The sequence below is a fragment of the Jaculus jaculus genome, chromosome 19 (genome assembly GCF_020740685.1).
Source record: "Jaculus jaculus isolate mJacJac1 chromosome 19, mJacJac1.mat.Y.cur, whole genome shotgun sequence".
Taxonomy (NCBI): domain Eukaryota; kingdom Metazoa; phylum Chordata; class Mammalia; order Rodentia; family Dipodidae; genus Jaculus; species Jaculus jaculus.
Genome location: NC_059120.1, coordinates 58756753 through 58779329, shown reverse-complemented (window position 1 = coordinate 58779329; position 22577 = coordinate 58756753). Strand labels below are relative to the sequence as shown.

General features: G+C 50.8%; 1 protein-coding gene across 1 annotated transcript; it reads right to left on the bottom strand.

The window, feature by feature from the left end:
• Nucleotides 1-432: 432 nt before the first annotated feature.
• On the bottom strand, nucleotides 433-22560 carry Hcn3 (hyperpolarization activated cyclic nucleotide gated potassium channel 3). Its single transcript, XM_045138803.1, has 8 exons — nucleotides 22259-22560; nucleotides 14506-14935; nucleotides 7989-8150; nucleotides 7359-7577; nucleotides 6930-7076; nucleotides 5236-5476; nucleotides 3539-3703; nucleotides 433-2400 (listed from the first exon to the last, which is right to left on the bottom strand). Exons 1-8 carry the CDS (start codon nucleotides 22558-22560, stop codon nucleotides 1700-1702), a joined length of 2367 nt encoding a protein of 788 aa, XP_044994738.1. The 3' UTR covers nucleotides 433-1699.
• Nucleotides 22561-22577: the final 17 nt, after the last annotated feature.

Here is a 22577-nt window from a genome sequence, read left to right as displayed (position 1 = left end):
TGTGACATTGTGTGCTTGCGTCAATGTGTCTGGCTACACAGGACCTGGAGAGTCAAACATGTGTCCTGAGGCTTTGCAGACAAGTGCCTTAACCACTAAGCCATCTCTCCAGCCCTGATTTTTTTTTTTTTTTTGAGACAAGATCTTACTTTTTAGCTCAGCTTGACCCTGAACTCACTATGGAGTCCAGGGTGACCTCAAAATTATGGTGATCCTCCTGCCTCAGCCTCCCAATTGTAAGGATCATAGGTGTGAGCCACCAGACTCAAGCTTTAGGCAGTCGGATCCTGTCACTGACTCCACATCCTCGGAACAGCACTAACAGGCCACTCCTCTGATCACACTCATGTCTGGCACCTGTCCTGCTCCCAGAAATCTCTTCACACCCCTGTGTTCCCACAAACAGACCAGGAGCCAAAATGAACATCTCTGCTTTTTTTTCTTTCTTTCTTTTTTTAATCCAACCATTCAGGAGCAATTATAAAAACAACTCCCACATGCCAAGAGCCCTGTAACTCCTCACCCAGGAGAAAAGCAGGTTTAGGGTCCTGACTCCACACTTAAATGCTGCAGTGTCAGAAGGGACAGAGTGGGTGGGTCGTGGACTACTCTTGTCCCTGAGAAGACAGAGGGGCTGGCTGGCCAACCCTCCCCTAGGTTTGAGTACCCCAGGCCCTCCCCAACAGCAGACACAGACCTCCTCTCCCTTCCACGCAGCCCCTCTTGCCACTACCCACAGAGGGAGAGATTTTTGAGTATTGCTGCTGATGGCATTGTGTAAGGATCCCAGAGCTGGCAGGGGAGGGCCCTGCCTCCCCCTGCTCCTCCTGTCTCCCTACCTGGAGTGAGGAAGGACAGATAAAGGAATGAGTCAACAACAACAAAAAGAATAAATCAAACTAGCAAGTGAATAAAATTAATGACTAAGACTGAATAAATAAAGAGGGCAACAGAAAAAGGTCACAGGAATCATGGCCACTTGCTGTCTGACCTGGCTGGAGAGAGGGGCGTGTGGATCTAGCTGGCTCAATAAATAAGGAACCTTAGGACACAGGGCACAGCAGAAAGGCAGCTCCCAGTTTACAGAGACGGTTGGTTTTACCACACAGAGATTGCAGGGGACTTGGCAGAAGATGTGTGTTCCTGCTTAATATAGATAGGGAGGGTCCACAGATGGCAGTAAGGGGAGAAGTAGATGTCTACACTTAGAGCCTGAGACATTTGTTGGCAGACACTGGCGGGGGGGGGGGCACAAATAACTGACAATGCCCAGCTACACTAAGGAGACAGGCAGATAAAACGCTCTGGGCAGGACCTGCGGGGCCACCGACGGATGGCCATCTCATTAGCTGGCAGTGATGGTGGTGGCAAGTACTTGTGCTTAGAAAAGGCGGCAGGAGACTAGGCCCAGACCGGCGCCTGGCAGGATACACTTGTCAGAGGGCTTTGAGTCACTTCTACGTGGCAGTGGAGACATACAGCCCCTGGCACGGTACCTTGAAGATGGTAGGCACTGGGTACGTACGGCGAATGGGTGGGTGGACCAGGGCTAGCCCGACTACGGCTGCGCCAGCTGAGCGCACAGAGAACATGGCGGAAGGTGGCACTGATTCAGATCCCCTCGGCTCCCCCCAGGGGACATCTGTTCTCAGGCTTACACTATTATAACCAAGAGCTAAAGCCAGTGTAGCCAAGGATGTCACATGTTGGCAGAGAGCTGGGGGCCCCGGGGAGTGGCCGGCTCGGGCATCGATGGCCTGGGGGGCTGGGCTGTGGCTGGAGGCTTAGCCAGCAGCCCCGAGGTGGGCAGGCGCTCGCTTCCAGACCCCTTGCGCCCGGGAGAGCCATCGCCTGTTGCCCTCTGGGGCAGTGAGGGTTGAGAGGCCGAGAGCGGGCGACCCCGAGGTCCTAGTCTCCGTGGGCCGCCTCCCGGGGGAGGGCCCAGTAGTGACACCTGGGAACGCCCTGTTCGGGACAGGCTGGCATGGAGGGTTCGGGCAGGTGGGACGGGCAGGCGGGAGGTCGATGCCCAGGGTCCCCGGGCCAGCAGAGGACCAGCTCGGACAGGCACCAGTGGAGAGGCTGGGGAGCCCGCTGATCGCCGAGCAGAACGGACAAGAAGGGTGGCCGGAGAGTCAGGGGACAGAGGCAAGGGGCTTCGCTGGTGGGTGAGGGCAATGGCCACGCTGGAGGTCACGGCAGCGGCCTGCAGGGGCGCGTGCACCAGTGGCTCCCACAGCACTGGCTTTCCGCTAAGCCGAGCTCCTGTGCCCGGAGCCAGGCCTCGGACACCCCTGGCCATGTCCCTGTCGTGTTGCACCAGATGCTGCTCCATGACGCCACCGCCGCTGCCTGGACTGGGCTCAGAGCGCTTCCGCTGCAGTATGGAATTCTTCTTGCCTAGAAGATGTCAGGAAAGGGGAAGGGATCCGAGATGTGGACGGGAGGGCAGAGAGTGAGGGTAACGGGCTGGAGTCAGCATGGTGAGGGTGCCCAGAGCTAAAGCCGGAAGCTTGGGTTGGAGGAAGAGGGTATGAATCAGAGACGGAGCGTTTCAGAGACTGGTACTCAGGGGCACCCCGGGCACGAGGACACGGGATCCTTGATCTAGGACCATGGCTTGCTGAGGGCTAAGAGCAGTGAGCAACAGTGGTCAAAGGCCTGCCGGGGGCTGGAGAGATGGCTTAGCGGTTAAGCCGCTTGCCTGTGCAGTCTAAGGACCCAGGTTTGTCTCCTCAGAATCCACCTAAGCCAGATGCACATGGTAGCACGTGTGTCTGGAGTTCGTTTGCAATAGCTAGGGGCCCTGGTGTGCCTATTCTCTCTCTGCTCTCTCTAATAAATAAGTAATAAACGGGCTGGGAGCCAGGTGTGGTGGCGCATGCCTTTAATCCCAGCACTTGGGAGGCAGAGGTAGGAGGATCACTGTGAGTTTGAGGCCACCCTGAGAATACATAGTGAATTCCAGGTCAGCCTGGGCTAGAGTGAGACCCTACCTAGAAAAATCAAAACAATAAAAGGGCTGGATGGTTCACTTCGTAGTTAAGGTGTTTGTCTGCAAAGCCAAAGAATGCAGGTTCAATTTCCCAGGATCCACATAAGCCAGATGCACAAGGTGGTACATGCTTCTGGAGTTCATTTGTGGCAGCTGAAGGCCCTGGCATGCCCATTCTCTCTCTCTCTCAAGTAAATAAAAATTTGCCGGGTGTGGTAGCATATGCCTTAATCCCAGCAATCGAGAGGCAGAGGTAGGAGGATCACCGTGAGTTCAAGGCCATCTGGAGACTACACAGTGAACTCCAAGGCAGCCTGGGGCTAGAGTGAGACCCTACCTTGAAAAACCAAACATAAATAACATTTTAAATAAGTAATTAAAAAAATGTGTGTGTGTGTGTGTGTGTGTGTGTGTGTTTTAAAGGTCAGCTGGGTGCATTTGCTTGGACTGAGTGTGCACTGGGATGTAACACCTAAGCTCCTAGCTATGGAGGTGGGGCGAGCCTCAGCCAGGGCCCCCAAGGTGACTGAGCAGCGGCCTCACCAATGCGGCGCAGCCTGTCCATGGCCACGGTCTCGAAAGCCCGGCGCATCATGGGGAACTCCTCGAGCACCGCGTTGAAGTGGTCCACGCTGAGCGAGTAGAGGCGGCAGTAGGTGTCCGCCCGCACGCTGGCCGTGCGCCGACCTCTGGTCAGCAGGCAGATCTCTGCGGAGGTTGAGAAAAGTCTCAGAGCCCCGAGTGGGATCTGACTCCAGGCCCACGCGGTGTCCCGGTGATTGCTCCTGGCCCCTTCCGTGCTTGCCAAGTGAAAGCTGGGACAGACACAGTCACTCTGCTGCACCCTCGTTTACCCTAGCCCCAGCCCTACTGCTCAGGCCCCAGGGGGTGACTTGCAGACCCCCCCCCTCCTGCCCTGAGTGAGGACAGAGAGGAGAAAAGCACCAGTAAATGGGACAAAACGAAATGATAGGGGGTAAAAAAAATGTCCGGGCGTGGTGGTGGCACAAGTCTTTAATCCCAGCACTTGGGAGGCCAGTGGGCATGCTGGAGACCCGTGATTGGCTTGGGGGCTGACCGACCTGTGTGAGCCTCAAGTCACTGTGGGTAGCGGCTGGCACACTTTCCCCCACTGCCACAGCCAGGGATCCCGGGTCACACCATCAAGGCAGCTCCTTGAAGCTAAAGCACCTGAGACAGCTCTGCTTCTCCACCCACCTTTCCCTCGACTCAGGGACCCCTTGCGTTTCATTGATGAAGAGCCCCAAAGGCTGCAGGGCGGGGGCAGCGGGAATCCTAAAGGGGCTGCGGGCCGGTAGTTGGCTGCCTGCCTATGAACTGAATGCCTGAGAAGACTGAAAAATGTGGAGTGGTTTTCTCTCTCTCAAATAAATAAATAAATTCCAGGTCAGCCTGGGCTAGAGTGCAACACTACCTCCAAAAAAAAAAAAATAATAATAATAAATAAAATAAATAAAAATAGGGCTGGAGAGATGGCTTAGTGGTTAAGGCACTTGCCCACGAAGGCTAAGGACCCAGATTTGATTCTCCAGGACCCAGATTTGATTCTCCAGGACCCATGTAAATTAGATGCACAAGGTGGCGCATGCGTCTGGAGTTTATTTGCAGTGGCTGGAGGCTCTGGCATGCCCATTCTGCCTCTCTCTCAAATAAATAAATATCAAATAAATAAATAAAACTTTAAAAATAAAAATAAAAAGGAGGGTCTGGAGAGATGGTTTAATGGCTAAGGTGCTTGCCTGCAAAGCCAAAACACCCAGATTCAATTATGCAGGACCCAAGGAAGCCAGATGCACAAGGTGGCGCATGCATCTGGAGTTCGTTTGCAGTGGCTGAAGGCCGTGGCACGCTCATCTCTCTCTATATATATCTGCCTTTCTCTCTCTCTCTTTCACTTAAATAAATAAAGCTAAAGGACCCAGGTTCAATTCCCCAGGACCCACATAAGCCAGAAGCACAAGGTGGCACATGCATTTGCAGTAACTAGATGTCCTCACAAATAAATAAAAATATTTAAAAATATATAAATATATAAAAATTTGGAAATGAGGAACATCGGGTCCCAGGCCCAGAGACTCTCAGTGAGTAGGGTGGGGCGGGCGGTTAAGGCGCTATGACCCAGCAGCGCAATCAAGGGGACCCTGGTCCAAGAGAGAAACTGTCCTCTGTCCAAAGCTTAAGACACCCCCACCCCCGCAACTTCCCTGAGGCCCGCTGACCCCCAAAGTAGGATCCATCAGTGAGGCGGGTGTCCCGGGCGCCGCGTGCCAGGACGCTGAGCAGCCCGTGCTGGATGAAGTACATCTTCCTGCCCACGGAGCCCTCACGCACCACGAAGTCCCCCGGCTGGAAGACCTCGAAACGCAGCTTCGTGAGCACCGCGGTGACGAAGCTGGGGTCCGCGTGGGCGAACAGCGGCATGTGGGCCACCAGGCCCCTGCACGTGAAGTTAATGATCTCCTGTGCGCGGGAAGGGCCTGTCAGACAGGTTGTGCCCAGTGCCCCAGGGTGACCCCACTGAGCTCCTGAGAAACCTCACCCGTGTTGTCAAAAGACCTTTGCAGCTGCCTGCAGAGCTCTCCCATCACGGGGTCATCCCTGTAGGCCCTCCCCATTTAGGCGTCAACCCCTGAAGAGAGGCAGAGGCAGGAGGATCGCCATGAGTTCGAGGCTACCCCGAGGAGACTACATAGTGAATATATAGGTCAGCCTGGGTTGTTGCAGGGAGACCCTACCTCGAAAAAAAAAAAAAACAAAACAACAAAAAAAACAAAAAAAAAAATAGAAGAAAGATGCAGGGCGTGGTGGCGCACGCTTTTAATCCCAGTACTGGAGAGGCAGAGGTAGGAGGATTGTGGTGAGTTCGAGGCCACCCTAAGACTGCATAGTGAATTCCAGGTCAGCCTGGGCTTGAGCAAGACCCTGCCTCAAGAAACAAAAGAAAACAAAAAATCTTCATGGAGACCCTTTCCTCATAAGCCCCCAAATAAGTGGTCTCCATGGGGCTGTCTTTGGGTCTCAGCATCTAATAACATACTAACATAATAATAATAATCTAATAACAATAATAATAATCTAATAACATAACAGCATCTAGTGACCAGTCTCTTTTAACCCCAGACAGCACTGTCAATAGCCTAACCCTAGCTGGGTACGGTGGTGCACACCTTTAACCCCAGCACTTGGGAGGCAGAGGTAGGAGGATCTCTCTGAGCGGAGCTTTGTGGCTATAGAGTGAGTTCCGGGTCAGCCTAGGCTAGAGAGAGATGGTATATGGAAAAACCGAAAAAAAACAGGGGTGGAGGGATGGCTTAGTGGTTAAGGCGCTTGCCTGAGGACCCATGTTTAAGTCTCCAGATTTCACCTTAGATGCCCAAAGGTGAGGCAAGTGCAAGATCGCACATGCCCACTAGGTGGCAAAAGCATCTGGAGTTTGATTGCAATGGTTGAGGCCCTAACATGCCAATTCTCTTTCTCTCTCTCTCTCAAAAAAAGGGGTGGGCCGAGGAAACTGGGCGTGGTGGCGCACGTCTTTAATCCCAGCACTCCGGAGGCAGAGGTAGGAGGGTCACCGTGATTTCGAGGCCACCCTGAGACAGTACATAATAGGTTCCAGGTCAGCCTGGACTAGAGTGAAACCTTACTTTTTATCGTTTTTTGAACTATAAAAAAAAAAAAAAGAAAGAAAGAAAAGAAAACCCCAAAAGAGGGCTGGAGAGATAAGTTTAGCCATTACGGCGTTTGCCTGCAAAGCCAAAGGACCCAGGTTCAGTTCCCCAGCACCCACATGCTCAAGCCAGATGCTCAAGGGGGCGCCTGCGTCTGGAGTGCGTTTGCAGAAGCTGGAGGCCCTGGCGCGTCCTCCCGCCCTCTGGTCCCTCTCGTCCCGCCCGCCTCGCGCAGCCCAGCGCACCTCGCGCAGCGGCTCGCTCAGCTCGCCCAGGATGCTCTCCTCGTCGAACATCTTGCCCTGGTAGCGGTGCTCGTAGTACTCGTGGATGCGCTGCCGCGTGTCGGCCGGCAGCTTGTGGAAGGACATGTACTGCTCCACCTGCTTGTACTGGGGGGCCGCCGTCGCCAGACACACGTGGCACCCGGATTGGCGAACCATGGAAGTGGACGTGGACGCGCAGGGCCGCAGAGGGTGGTGGGCACAGGGAAGACAGATGACAGTCGCAGGAAAAGCCAGGTATGGGCAGGGATGGGGTCCAAAGACACAGGCACAGGGCCGAAGGGTTCACACAGGGTGTGGGAGCGGGTACCGGGAAGGCCACGGAGGCCCGTCAGGACCCGATCTCCAGCACCCCTCTAAGCCCACCCTGCCCGCTCCCAGCCTGCTGACCTTCTCCTGGTACTGACGGCGGGACGAGTCCAGGGACTGGATGAGGGCCGTGGCGTGCCCGATGAACATGGCATAGCACGTGGCGCCCACGATCATGCTGAGCATGGTGAGCCAGACGTCGGGCATGCCCACGGGAGCCTGCTGCCCGTAGCCAATGCACAGCATGTGGCTCATGGCCTTGAACAGGGCGTGGGAATACTGGCGGCCCCACGAGTGGTTCTGGGGGGGGGGGCGGGCAGAATGTGTGCCAGGGCCGGGCATGTATGTGGCTGTCCCTCAGAGCCTTGCTTGACCTCTCCACCCGTCCCTTTTTCTCTCTCAGTCCTGCAAAACGCCTGCGTCTCCTACCTCAGACCTCCCTCTCCGCGGGCACTTGCTGGGGTCTGCAGTCTCTGAAAGGCCTCTTCTGCACTGGGGGACCCTAGTTTCTGCTCCCCCCTCCCCCAGGGTTTCCTTCCCTGCCTCTCCCTCCACCGCACAAGCTGCGTCCCTCTTTGCCTTCTCCTCCCGCCAGGCCTCCTCCCCCTCTCCGGATGTCCCCCACCTCCTGCCCCCTGTGCTGTCCCTGCGGCTCGGGCAACCAGAGCCCTCCGCAGGCCCGGGAGCGGCGCAGTCGTGGGGACTTCTCACCACCATGTGGTTCATGGAGACCCAGCAGTCGGAAGGGAAGTCCTGCAGCATGGGAACCAGGAACTGCAGACAGCCATCCCAGTGACACAGCAGCAACATCATCCCAATGAGGTTGAAGATGCGGACCACCGCGCTGGCCAGGTCATAGGTCATGTGAAAAATCTGAGGAGTCCGAGGAGGGGCTGCTGTGGACAAGAGTCCTCCCTGCTGGTCTGCCTCCAGTCCCAGCCTTGCAGGTCCTCTCTAGCCCCAGCCTCACTGAATTAAAAGATAAAACATCTGTGGCTACGGCTGGAGAGACGGCTGAGCAGTTAAGGCGCTTGCCTATGAAGCCTAAGGACCTAGGCTCAATTCCATGTGAACCAGATGCACAAGGTGGCACATGCGTCTGGAGTGCATTTGCAGGCGTTAGAGGCCCTAGTGTGCCCATTTTCTCTTTCTAGTTGCCTATCTGCCTCTCTCTCAAAATAAATAAATAAAGTATTTTTATTTATTTATTTGAGAGCGAGGGGGGGGGGAAGGGAGGAAGAGAATGGGTGCACCAGGGACTGCAAACAAACTCCAGATGGGTGTGCCCCCCTTGTGCATCTGGATTACGTGGGTCCTGGGGAATCGAGCCTTAAACCGGGGTCTTTAGGCTTCACAGGCAAGTGCTCGACCGCTAAGCCATCGCTCCAGCCCCAAATAAAATATTTTTTGAAAAATGTGGCTGCTAGCTTTCCCTGGGCAAACCTGTAATCTCAGCTCTTAAGAATCTGAAGCGGAAGGATCAAAAGTTCAAGGCAAGCTGGGCATGGTGGCACGCACACCTTTAATCCCAACATTCTGGAGACAGAGGTAGATGGATCACCATGGGTTCAAGGCCACCTTGAGACTGCATAGTGAATTCCAAGTCAGCCTGAGCTACAGTGAAACTGCCTCAAAAACAAAAAGTTCAAGGCTAGCCTGGACAATTTAGTGAGACTCTACTTCAAAATAAAAAGTCAAAAGCTGGGCGTGATGGCGCACACCTTTAATCACAGCACTCAGGAGGCAGAGGTAGGTGGATCACCATGGGTTCAAGGCCACCCTGAGACTACATAGTGAAATCCAGGTCAGCCTGAGCTAGAGTGAGACCCTACCTTGAAAAACAAAAACAAACAAACAAAATCTATTATGAAGGGCATTTTTAACAAAGCAACTCTGCTTCAATGACTATTAATTTTTTAAGTATTTTATTTCTATAGTTGATAGAAAAAGAGAGAGAGGGGGAGAGAATGGGTGCGCCAGGGCCTCCAGCCACTGCAAACCAACTCCAGATGTGTGCACCCCCTTGTGCATCTGGCTAACATGGGTCCTGGGTCCTTTGGCTTTGCAGGCAAACGCCTTAAGTGCTAAGCCATCCCTCCAGCCCCAGTGACTATTAATTATTTAAAAACATTTTATTTTATTTATTTGCAAGCAGAGAGAGAGAACAGGTGCGCCTTGGCCTCTAGCCACTGCAAACACATTCCAGATGCATCTGCTACTCTGTGCATCTAGTTTTATGTGGATACTAGGGAATGGAACCTGGATCATTAGGTTTTGCAGGCAAGCACCTTAATCGCTGAGCCCTCTCTCCGGCCCCATTATTTTGTTATTTTAATTGTATTTATTTATGTATGCAGAGAGAGAGAAGAGAGACACAGAGAGAGAATGGGCATACCCGGCAGGGTCTCTAGCCACTGCGAAAGAACTGCAGACGCATGTGCCACTTTGCATCTGGCTTTATGTGTGTGCTGGAATATCAAACCTAGATCATTAGGATTTTGCAGTCAAGCACCTTAATCATTGAGCAATCTCTCCAGTCCCTGGTCTTTTTCATTTCTTTCTTTCTTTTTCTTCTTTTTTTTTTTTTTTTTTTTTGAGGTAGGGTTTCACTCTAGCTCAGGCTGGCCTGGAATTTACTATGAAGTCTCAGCGTGGCCTTGAACTCATGACAATCCTCCTACTTCTGCCTCCCGAGTGTTGGGATTAAATGCATGTGCCACCATGCCCAGCAACCTCTGGAAAGACAAAAAGAGAGACTATTTTTTTTTTTTTTACGTTTTTCAAGGTAGGGTCTCAGGGTGGCCTCAAACTCACAGCAATTCTCTTGCTTCTGCCTCCTGAGTGCTGGGATTAGAGGCATTCGCCACCATGCCCAGCTATGCATGGGACATTTTGTGCATCTGGCTTTACATGGATACTGGGGAACTGAACCTGGGACAGCAGGTTTTGCAAGCGAGTGCCCTTAGCTGCTGAGTCAGCACTCTAGCCCAGGCTGGCCTCCATTTCACGATGAACTATCTCAGCCTCCCTTGTGCTTACGGAGCCTCAAGCTCTTAGCAATCCTTCTCCCTCCACCTCCTAGCTGCTGGGATTATAGGCGTGAGCCACATGCTAATTAGCTACCTGCTAATGTTTTTGCTATTGTTGGAGGGAAAAGGGGTCCGGGCATTAATGCTTGTACATGTGACCTGTGGAGCTGACACCGAGATGGCCCTCTCATTTCCAGGCTACACTTGGGCAGCTTGTACAACACAGAATCTTCATCTGCGCTGTGGCATGTAATGTTTGTTTCTGGGCATAATTAGCCCCGATTTTTCTACATAAAAGACACAAAGAGGGCTGGAGAGATGGCTTAGGGGTTAAGCACTTGCTTGTGAAACCTAAGGATCCCAGTTCAAGGCTCCATCCCACTAAGGCAGATGCACAAGGTGGCACACAAGGTTTGCAGTGGCTCGAGGCCCTGGCGCATCCATTCTCTCTCTCTCTCTCTCTGCCACTTTCTCTGTTGTTCTCAAATAAATAAATAAAAACAAGCAAGAATTAAAAGACACAAAGAGCCAGGTGCGGTGGCGCACGCCTTTAATCCCAGCACATGGGAAGCAGAGGTAGGAGGATCGCTGTGAGTTTGAGGCCACCCTGAGAATACAGAGTGAATTCCAGGTCAGCCTGGGCTAGAGTGAAACCCTACCTCAAAAACCCAAAACAAATGACAACAAAAAAGGACACAAAGGAAACCCAAGCAGGTGGCAAACACCTGCAATCCCAGCACATGAGAGTAGAGACAGAAGGATCAGTTGTTCAGAGTCATCCTCAGCTACATAGGGAGTTCAAGGCTAGCTAGGGCCTGTACGAGAACTGTTGCAAAAAAAGGGGCAGGCAGAAAGCCAAGCGCCACATGTTCTCTCTCATATGGGGATCCTAGCTACAGATGACTGGGCTTCTGTGTGAGAATGAAAATACTTAGTAGCAGAGGCCAGTAAGTTAAAAAGGAGACATAAAGGGAAGAGAAAGGAAGGGAGGAGGGTACTTAATAGGTTGGTATTGTATATATGTAATTACAATGATTGTAATGGGGAGGTAATATGATGGAGAATGGAATTTCAAACGGGAAAGTGTGGGGGTGGGGAGGGAGGGAATTACCATGGGATATATTTTATAATCATGGAAAATGTTAATAAAAATTAAAAAAAAAAAAAAAAGGGGCAGGGGCTGGAGGGATGGCTTAGCAGTTAAGGTGCTTGCCTTCAAAGCCAAAGGAACCAGTTTCAATTTCCCAGGATCCACGTAAGCCAGATGTACATGATGGTGTGGTACATGACTCTTGAGTTTGTTTGCATTGGCTAACGGCCTTGGCATACCCATTCTCTGTCTCCCCTCTCTGTTTCTAATAAATAAATAAATATAAATCTTTTGAGCCAAACATGGTGGTCCATGCCTTTAATCCCAGCATTTAGGAGGCAGAGGTAGGAATAGGAGGATCGCAGTGAGTTCAAGGCCACCCTGAGACTGCAGAGTGAATTCTAGGTCAGTCTGGACTAGAGCAAGACCCTACCTTAAAAAAGCAAAAGCTGCCAGGAGTGATGGCACACACTTTTAATCCCAGCACTCGGGAAGCAGAGGTAGGAGGATCACCATGAGTTTGAGGACACCCTGAGAATACAGAGTGAATTCCAGGTCAGCCTAGATTAGAGTGAAACCCTACCTCGAAAAGAAAAAAAAAAAAAAAAAGCAGAAGATATATATATATATATATATATATATATATATATATATATATATATGTATGTATGTATGTATACACACACACACACACATATATATATATACACACACACATACATACACACACACACACATACATACATACATACATACATACATATATGGGGCGCTGGAGGCTTTGCAGTTAAGGTGCTTGCCTGCAAAGCCAAAGGGCCCAGGTTCTATTCCCCAGGACTGATGTAAGCCAGATCCACAAGGTGGTGCATGTGTCTGGTTTCATTTGCAGTGGCTAAAGACCCTGGCACACCCATTCTCTCTCTCTCTGCCTCTTTCTCTATCTCTCTCAAGTAAATTTTTTAAAAGGTGAATCATACAACTTACTTTGTATCAGCTATTGCCTATGTGATATGAAGCTCAGTACAAATTAATGGTCATTGAGCTGGAGAGATTGCTTGTTGGTTAAGGCACTTGCCTACAAAACCTAATGGCTGGAATTCCATTCCCCGGTGTCCATGTAAAGCTAGATGCAAAAAGTGGTACATACATATGGAGTTTGTTTACAGTGGCTAGAGGTCAAGGCCATGACACACCCATTCTCTCTCTCTGCTTGCAAATAAATTTAAAAAATATTTTTAAGAAATTAATAACCAGCCGGGTGTGGTGGCACACACCTTTAATCCTAGCACGTGGGAGGCAGAGGTAGAAGGACCGCCACAAGTTCAAGGCCATCCTGAGACTCCATAGTGAATTCCAGGTCAGCCTGGGCTAGCTAGAGTGAGACCCTGCCTTAAAAAAACAACCAAAAAAAAAAATTGATAACCAGGCGGGGTGGTGCACACCTTTAATCCCAGCACTCGGGAGGCAGAGGTAGGAGGATTACTGTGAGTTTAAGGCCACTTTGAGACTACATAATGAATTCTAGGTCAGCCTGGGCTACAGCAAAACCCTACGACAAAAAAAAAAAAAAAAAAAAAAAAAAAGCCTGGAGAGATGGCTTAGCGGTTAAGTGCTTGCCTGTGAAGCATAAGGACCCTGCTCCGAGGCTTGATTCCCCAGGACCCACGTAAGCCAGATACACGAAGTGGGACATACATCTGTAGTTCATTTGCAGTGACTGGAGGCCCTGATGTGCCCATTCTCTCTCTCTCTCTCTACCTCTTTCTCTCAAATAAATAAAATAAATAAACAAAAAAATCTTTTAAAGGTAGTTGCGGTGGTGCACACCTTAATCTCAGCACTTAGAAGGCTGAGGTAGGAAGATGCCTTTGAGTTCCAGGCAGTCTGAGAGTACATGGTGAATTCCAGGTCAGCCCAGGCTAAAGCGAGACCCTACCTTGAAGCAACAACAACAACTAGTAATAATAATAGTGACAAAAATAAAACCAAGCCAGGCATGGTTTTAATCCTAGCATTTGGGAGGCAGAGGTGGGAGGATTGCCCGTGAGTTCAAGGCCACCCTGTGATTGCATAGTAAATTACAGGTCAGTCTGAGCTACAGTGGGACCCTACCTCGAAAAAACAAAAACAAACAAACAAATAAATAAATAAATAAATAAATAAAACAAAATCAACCAAAACAAAACAGCAGCTAATTACTGAGAACTTGTTATCTCACTATATGCAGATTGCTAAACATGTACAATCTCTAACTCTTACAACCACCTTATACATAAACATATCAATAAAAGTTAGTGTATTTAACATTGCCATATTTATCTTGTTTCTTTGGGGCAGGGTCTCACTTTAGCTCAGGCTGTCCTTGAACTCACTGATCTTCCTACTTCAGCCTCCCAAATGCTGTGATTTCAGGCATGAGCCACCATACTCAGTGCCTAGTATAGTCATCCTTTATAGAAGAGGAATTCGAGGGCTGAAGAGATAGCTTAGTGGTTAAGGCGTTTGCCTGCAAAGCCAAAGGATCCCCATTCCACTCTCCAGGACCCATGTAAACCAGATGCACAAGGAGGCGCATGCATCTGGAGTTCGTTTGCAGTGGCTGGAGGCCCTGGCACGCCCATTCTCTCCTCTTTCTCTCTCTCTCTGCCTCTTTCTTTTTGAAAAGCTGGGTGTGGTGGGGCACGCCTTTGATCCCAGCACTTGGGGGGCAGAGGTTCGAGGCCACCCTGAGAATACAGAGTGAATTCTGGTCAGCCTGGCTAGAGTGGGACATTAGGATTTGACTACAGGCAATGAGATTGCAGAGTCGACATTGAGGCAGGAAACTCTGATGCCTGAAGTGGCATCTATCTCTAGCTTCCACTCCACACCCTCAAGTGTTTGCTCAGCTGCTGTGTTCCATGCCCACCCCACCACACACACATTTGCACCACCAACCCTAGGCTTCATCTCCTGAACCCTTATTCCCTCCCTGCTCCGCCACCCACTTTGCAAACAAGTCACCCATGGAAGCCTGGCCCATCTGCTCCACCCAGAGAGTCCCAAGGACCTCCGCCCACAGCGCCGCTTCTGCGGGGTCCGAGGCCCCCTGCCCACCTCCCTGCCCCACCTCCTCCCACTGGTGAATGTATCGGATGAGACGGGAGAGGCGGAGCAGCCGCAGCAGGCTGAGGATCTTGGTGAAGCGAACGATGCGCAGGGCCCGGGCCGTTTTGTACACCTCGGCGTCCAGCCGGGGCTCCAGCTCCACCACGAGGAAGATGTAGTCGACCGGGATGGAGGAGATGAGGTCCACCAGGAACCAGGTGCGCAGGTAGCGCGTGCGGATGGCGCTGGGCGCCAGCAAGATCTCCGCCCCCTCCTCCACCACGATGCCCGTTCGGAAGTTGAGCACCAGATCCATCAGGAAGAAAGTGTCGGAGAGGACATTGAAGACGATCCACGGTGGGGAGTTCTCCTCCTTGAAAAACGTGATGCCCACAGGCAGGACAATGAGGTTCCCCACCATCAGGAGCAGCATGATCAGGTCCCAGTAAAACCTAAGGGGGGGGGGGGGACGGGACAGGGAGCAAGGCCATGTGATATTCCACCAGCCGCTAGACTGACCGGAGATAGTCTGACATAGTCAAGAAAAGGCAAGAATACACAATATATAATAATATGCCGGGTGTGGTGGCGCTCGCCTTTAATCCCAGCACTCGGGAGACAGAGGTAGGAGGATCGCTGTGAGTTCAAGGCCATGCTGAGACTCTATAGTGAATTCTAAATCAGCCTGCACTAGAGTGAGACTCTATCTCGTAAAAACCAGAAAGGAAAAAACACACAAACAAAAAGCAGGCGAATAAGTCGAGCAGGTACGTATGCTGAGGTATAGTACTCACAGCCTGCATTACTACTCCATGAAATCACTCCACTACCATTATGTTCAGCACCACAGATCAAGCTCCCCTTATAACTGAGAGAACGAAGCAAGAAAGAATTTACGTGCCAGATGGTTTCGCTTCCACAGAGGTTTAATTCAGGGAAAACTAGGCTATTCAAAGAAAACCGAGGACACTTTTTTGTTTTGTTTTGTTTTTTGAGGTAGAATCTCACCCTAGCCCAGGCAGATCTGGAATTCACTGTATAGTCGCAGGGTGGCCTTGAACTCACGGTGATCCTCCTACCCCTGCCTCCCAAGGGCTAGGATTAAAGGCATGCGCCACCACGACCGGCTTGAAATTATTTTTTAAAATAAAATGACTAATAGAGGCAAGAGACCGTGCACAGCAAATAATTTAGCCAAGTACAGCGATACATGCTGTTAATCCCAGCCCATTTATTGCTGATGCTACAGGTTCCCATATCCAAAAAATGCAGTAAAAAATCCTGTTGGAAGTTCCTTACATGACCTCAGAACTCATATTAATGTCAAACCACAAGAAAGTAAAGAGCGGGCTGGAGAGATGGCTTAGTGGTTGATTGCCTAAGGACCCCGGTTTGAGGCTCAATTCCCCAGGACCCATGTTAGCCAGATACACAAAGGGGCGCATGCGTCTGGAGTTTGTTTGCAGTGGCTGGAGGCCCTGGCCTGCCCATTCTCCCTACCCCCTCTCTGCCTCTTTCTGTCTCAGTAGCTCTCAAATAAATAAATAAAAATAAAAAACAAAAACCTTTAAAAGCATAAAGCGGGCTGGAGAGATGGCTTAGCGGTTAAGCGCTTGCCTGTGAAGCCTAAGGACCCCGGTTCGAGGCTCGGTTCCCCAGGTCCCATGTTAGCCAGATGTACAAGGGGGCGCACGCGTCTGGAGTTCGTTTGCAGAGGCTGGAAGCCCTGGCGCGCCCATTCTCTCTCTCTCCCTCTATCTGTCTTTCTCTCTGTGTCTGTCGCTCTCAAATAAAAAAAAAAAAATTAAAAAAAAAAGAAAGCATCAAAGTTGTTATTATTATTATTATTATTATTTTGCTGGGCATGGTGATCTATGCCTTTAATCCAGGAGGCTGCAGAAGGGTGAGTTCAAGGCCATCCTGGGGTTACAAAGTGAGTTTCACGTCAGCCCCCTGCTTCAAAAGACAACCAACCAGCCGGAAAAAAAAAAAAAAAAGAAAAAACAAGTAAACAAACAAAAAAAGAAATTTGTGGGAGAGAATTATCAACTCATATAACTTTGTTGTTAATGCTCATTTTTCTTTTTTGGTGCAGGTAGGAGGTGAGTGTCAGCAAGCTCATACGTGTGAATGCAAGTGAACACGTGTGCATTCACAGGCCACGGCACATGCGCGGAGGTCAGAGGTCAGCTTCGGCGGCCAGCCCTCACCTTCCACCTTGTTTGAGGCAGAGTGTCTCACTGCTCACTGCTGTGCTAGCCAGGCCAGCGAGCTTCTGGGTGACGGGCCTCAGGCCTCCCACCTCTCACTAGGTGCGTGCTCATGCTGGGAGTCCAGCTGCTGACAACAGAGCGTCCGGCTTTACATGGTTCTGGGGTCTGAACTCAGGTAGGTGCTTAACCACTGAGCCATCTTCTCAGCCCCAGTTGTTAATTTTAAAGATTTGTTTATTTTGAGACAGAGAGAGACGGGGAGAGAGACTGAGAGAATGAGCGTGCCAGGGTCTCCAGCCATAGCAAACGAACTCCAGACGTATGTGCCACCATGTGCATCTGGCTTATGTGGGACCTGGAGAATCAAACCTGGTCCTCAGACCTGGCAGGCATGCACCTTAACCGCTAAGCCATCTCTAGCCCCCAGTTGTTATTATTGTTTTTGTTTTTTTGAGGTAGGGTCTCGCTGTAGCCCAGCTGGCCTGGAGTTCACTATGTAGTCTCAGGGTGGCCTTGAATCCAGTTGTTAATTTTAAATGTTAATATAGTGCTGGAAATTACAACAGTCATCTATTTAAAGAAAAATAATGAGCTGGGTGTGGTGGCACATGCCTTTAATCCCAGCACTTGGGAGGCAGAAGTAGGAGGATCACCGAGAGTTCAAGGCCATCCTGAGACTACATAGTTTATTCCAGGTCAGCCTGGACTAGAGTGGAACCCTACCCTGAAAAAAACAAACAAACAAACAAAATCTTAAATAAATGAAGGAAAATAATGGCTGGAGAGATGGCTTAGCATTTAAGGTGCTTGCCAAAATAAAAATGAGCCCACAAGTAGATGGAGATGTAGTTCAGTGGGAAAGTGTGTGCATAGTACCCAGATTCAATTTGCAGTCCCCCCCACCCAAAAGAGAAAATGTTCAGTTTCCAAAAGGAATGTGATGGCTTGGAGAGAGATGGCTCAGCAGTTAGGACGCTTGCCTGCAACACCTAAGCACCCAGGCTCAATTCCTCAGTATCTACGTAAAGCCAGATGCACAAAGTGGTGCACACATGTGGAGTTCATCTGCAATGGTTAGAGGCCCTGGCATGTCCATTCATTCTCATTCTCCTTCTCTCCCCTTGCAAATAAGTAAATAAAATATTGCCAGGTGTGGTGGCACATGTCTTTAATCCCAGCATTTGAGAGGCAGAGATAGAAGGATCATCATAAGTTCAAGGCCAGCCTGAGACTATATATTGAATTCCAGGTCAGCCTGGGCTAGAGTGAGACCCTACCTCAAGAAAAAAGAAACATTTGTTTTTTAAATGGCTGGAGGGTCCTGGGAGATTGCTTAGTGGTTAAGCCATCTGCAAAGCCAAAGGACCCAGGTTCAATTCCCAGGATGCATGTAAGCAAGATGCACAAGGTGCTGCATGTGTCTGCAGTTCGTCTGCAGCGGTAGGAGGCCCTGACATGCCCATTCTCCCTCTCTCTGCCTCTTTCTCTCTCTCTCTCAAATAACAAAATAAATAAAAATGAAATGTAAAAAAGGGCTGGAGTGATTGCTCATTGATTAAGGCGCTTGCCTGCAAAGCTTAACAACTCAGTCTCAATTCCCCAAGGCAGATGCACAAAGGGGCACATGCATTTAGAGTTTGTTTGCAGTGGCTGGAGGCCCTCATTGCCATTCTGTGTGTGTGTGTGTGTGTGTGTGTGTGTGTGTGTGTCTGTCTCTTTCTGTGTGCAAATAAATAAATAAGTAAATAAAAGAAAAAATAGAAAGGAATGTGAGACCATATCGTGGGAATTCACCAGGGCTGATGATGTGTGTAACCTCCTTTTTTTTTTTTCTTTTTACAAGTGTGTGTGGTTTCCATGTGTATATGTGTGTGGGGTACACATGTGTAGGTGCCTATGTGTGTGCATGTGGAGATGGGAGATAGATCTCCAGTGTCTTTCTCAATCACTCTCCTATTGATTGCTTGAGACAGCATGTCTTGCTGAACTTTGAGCTCACCGATTTGTCTAGACCAGCTAGCTAGCCAATGAGCTCCAGGGGCTGGGGTTACAGGAACACACACATGCCTGGCATTTCATCTGGTGCTGAAGGTTCAAGCCCAGGTCCTTAATCTTGGGCAGCAAGCACTTTACCCACTGAACCATGTCTCCAGATCACAACCTCTTAGCATAGGTAATTATTATAGTTTGCCCTATATATGCATATATCTATTTGTCCATACTATATAAGATCTATGTCATAAACTGGGCCTGGCAGCACAGGCCTATAATCCCAGCTACTTAAAAAGCTGAAGCAGCCGGGCGTGGTGGCGCACGCCTTTAATCCCAGCACTCGGGAGGCAGAGGTAGGAGGATCGCCGAGAGTTCGAGGCCACCCTGAGACTACATAGTGAATTCCAGGTCAGCCTGAGCCAGAGTGAGACCCTAACTCGAAAAACAAAAAAAAAAAAAAAAAAAAAAAAAAAAGCTGAAGCAAGGGCTGGAGAGATGGCTTAGCAGTTAAGGTGTTTGCCTGTAAAGCCAAAGGACCCAGGTTCAATTCTCCAGGGTCCATGTAAGCCAGATGCACGAGATAGAGTGTGTGTCTGGAGTTTGTCTACAGCAGCTGAAGGCCATGCATGCCTATTCTCTCTCTCTCTCTCTCTCTCTTTCAAATAAATAAAAAATTAGCCAGTCATGGTGGCACACGACTTTAATCCCAGCACTCAGGAAGCCAAGGTAGGAGGATAGCTGAGTTCAAGGCCACCCTGGTACTACATAATGAATTCCAGGTCAGTCTGTGCTGGAGCAAGACTCTACCTCAGGAAAAAAAAAAAATAATAATAATAAAACCTGGGGCTGGAGAGATGGCTTAGTGGTTAAACGCTTGCCTGTGAAGCCTAAGGACATTGGTTCGAGGCTCGATTCCCCAGGACCCTCGTTAGCCAGATGCACAAGGGGGAGTACGCGTCTGAAGTTTGTTAGCAGTGGCTGGAAGCCCTGGCGCGTCCATAAAACCTGGGGCAAGAAGATAAGTTCAAGGCCTGTCTTAGACTACAAAGTAAGTTCAAGGCCAGCCAAGACAAGTGAGATTTTGTCTTCAAAATACAAGGTGAGAAAGGAGACTGGGCAGGGCGTGGTGGCACACAAACTTAATCCCAGCACTCAGCAGGCAGAGGTAGGTCGATCTCTGTGAGTCAGTTTGAGGCCACACCTTGAGACTATATAGTGAATTCCAAGTCAGCCTGTGCTGGAACAAGACCCTACCTCAAAAACCCAAGAAAAAAAGTGGGTTGGGTAGCAGTACCACGGGGTACTGCCCTTGACTACTTGACTAGCATAGTCAATCCTCAGTTCTGAAAACAAACAAATCAATTATGCCATCAGTATTATTTACGGTTTTTTTGTTTTGTTTTTTGTTTTGTTTTGTTTTTTTTTTTAAGAGAGGAAGGGCTTATTTCACTTTACAGTTCCAGGTTCCAGTCCCTCATGGTGGGAAGAATGGTGGCAGGAGCTGGTCCCATTCAGCCACCAGTGAGGGAACAAGAGCGGTGAATCAAGGTGACGGGCCTCAGGCTGTGCCAATGCTTCGACTCACCCACCCTTCGCCCCCAGATCTCTGCGAAGGTGGCCGCTTCTGCCAGCTCCCGTTCTCTAGGCCAGGACCTCCTACTTTCCTCAAGCTTCCTCACCCATTCTTCCTCATCAACAGTTGTACATGCCTCTTGCTTCTCTGTGGAGACCTGCTCCCGACCCCAGCACGGTGGACGTCTGTGTACAGAGCACTCCACCAGGAGCACCCAAGGCAGGGAGGCTGGAGTGTCTGCGCTCTCCGTTCCTTCTCCCTGTGCCTGCTGGGACCCTGACGGAGCCCAGCTGATGTGCTTTAGGAAAAGCTGTGTGTGTGTGCGTGTGTGTGGGTGTGGAGGGGGAAGGGCTGGGTGCAGATTTCATTCAGAGAAAATGACTGGATTATTTGATGGATTCAATTACCTACAGTGGATTTAATTCTAGGACACATCTAATCCCAGCATAAATGCAAATCAGCTGGCCTTCTGATTTTGACTACAAAATCAATCCTTTTAGCTGTCCAAAGGAGGTGGAGGTACCCAAGTCCAGGACCCCAGGAAGCCACTTAGACTAGTGACTTCACTGAACAACAAACCCTTTCCTCTTTCTCCCTGCAGCCGCTGTGAAGAAAAGAGACACTGGAAGAGGGGAGGGGGCATCTTCACTCTCTGACTCACAGGCTGTCACAAGCCGAGAGGGAGCAGAGAAGTACAATCCGAAAGGGGGTGCCTCCAAGAGGAGGGCAGGGAGATCTACCGGACACTAGAAAAGGTGCCGTGTAGTCAAGCATGGTGGCGTATGCCTTTAATCTCAGTACTTGGGAGACAGAGGTAGGAGGATCGCCGTGAGTTCGAGGCCACCCTGAGTCTACAGAGTGAATTACAGGTCAACCTGAGCTAGAGAGCCCCTACCTCAAGAAAAAAAAAAAATCTGCAGAGTGGCTGGTGGGAGTGAGGTCGTCAAAAAAGAGAGGTGCGCTGGGCGTGGTGGTGCACACCTTCAATCCCTCTGCACTCAAGAGGCAGAGGTAGAAGGATCGCCATGAGTTCGAGGCCATCCTGAGACTACATAGTGAATTCCAGATCAGCCTGAGCCAGAGTGAGACCCTAACTCGAAAAACCAAAAAAAAAAATAAATAAATAAAATAAAATAAAAAAGTGCAAGGGTCTATGTGAGCAGCGGGGAGCATTTAGGGGAGGGGGCGCTTGTGGATGCAGGACGCTGTCGGGGTCTCTACTTGTGCTCTCAGGGCTCAGATTCACACCTCATCCTGGTGGCTTCTTTGCACACATCTCCACCTCTTCCAAAAGCTGACTGTCCTTCACTCACTTCCCCCAAGGACAGGGCTTTTCTCCCCTAGCGATCTGGAGGTAGACGCCCTACAGCTAGCTTAGTTAGGGGCTGTGAAATGGCCCCTCCCCACCCCCCAGTCCTTCCTTAGACAGAGTCGCCAGGGAGGTGGTCCAGCCCCCGGGCTTCAACCCTTCCCAGGAGCCGCCCAGCCCGCCGCACCCCGCCTTCAGCACCAGGGACAGCAACCAGAGCGGGCAGCGCACCCCTAAGTCCCCTTGCAGCCAGCGTCCCTGTCTGACCTGCTGAAACGGGGCCTATGCTGGAGGTGGGGGACTGAAGGTGGTAGACAGATGGTAGACATGGGGGGTCCGGCTTGTCCCTCAAGCAGACCTCCCCTCATATCCCATTTCACTGGGATATGAAATGATTTCCCAGATGCCCAGCAAACAGGACCTAGAGAAGGCTGGGGTTCCGAACTCGGGTAGCACCCCAAACCACTGTGGATTCAGATAACGGAGCTCGGGGTTCCCCGAAATAGGAGAACCAAGGTTCTGGAGAGTCCCTGATGTCTATCATCCCAGCCAGACCAGGACTGGCTCGAGGGGGGTGACTCCCGTGCCCAGGACACCCCCCACCCCAGGGCTGGAAGCCAGTGACCCTTGGAGGCCCGGGCGGGTCTGCACCCCGTCTCCCTCCCCGCAGGGGGGAGCCCCCCAATACCGGAAGTCGCTGTAGGGGTGGATGATCCAGACCCCCGCCGACTTGACCCGCTCCTGCTCGATCTCCACCGCCTTGTGGCTTCCGAACACGCGGAGGGAGAACTTGTTGACGGTGGGCTGCAGCAGACTCCCCAGCGGCCTCCTCTTCGGCTCGGAGCCGGAACCGGGGGCCGGACCCGAGGCCGCGGTGGCCGGGTTCGGTGCCGGAGCGGGAGCGGGAGCCGGAGCCGCCGCAGGCGCCGCCTCCAGCACCGGGGTGGTCCCTCCGCCGGCGCCCGCCGCCGGCCGCGACTCCTCCTCCATCTTGTGCACTCACGCGC

Coding starts and splice junctions, on each gene's coding strand:
- Hcn3 (XM_045138803.1), bottom strand. CDS start 22,560: ATGGAGGAGGAGTCGCGGCCGGCGGCGGGCGCCGGCGGAGGGACCACC. Junction 14,936..22,258: donor CACCCCTACAGCGACTTCCG/GTATTGGGGGGC, acceptor CCCCCCCCTTAG/GTTTTACTGGGACCTGATCA. Junction 2,401..3,538: donor GGACAGGCTGCGCCGCATTG/GTGAGGCCGCTG, acceptor GACATCTTCTAG/GCAAGAAGAATTCCATACTG.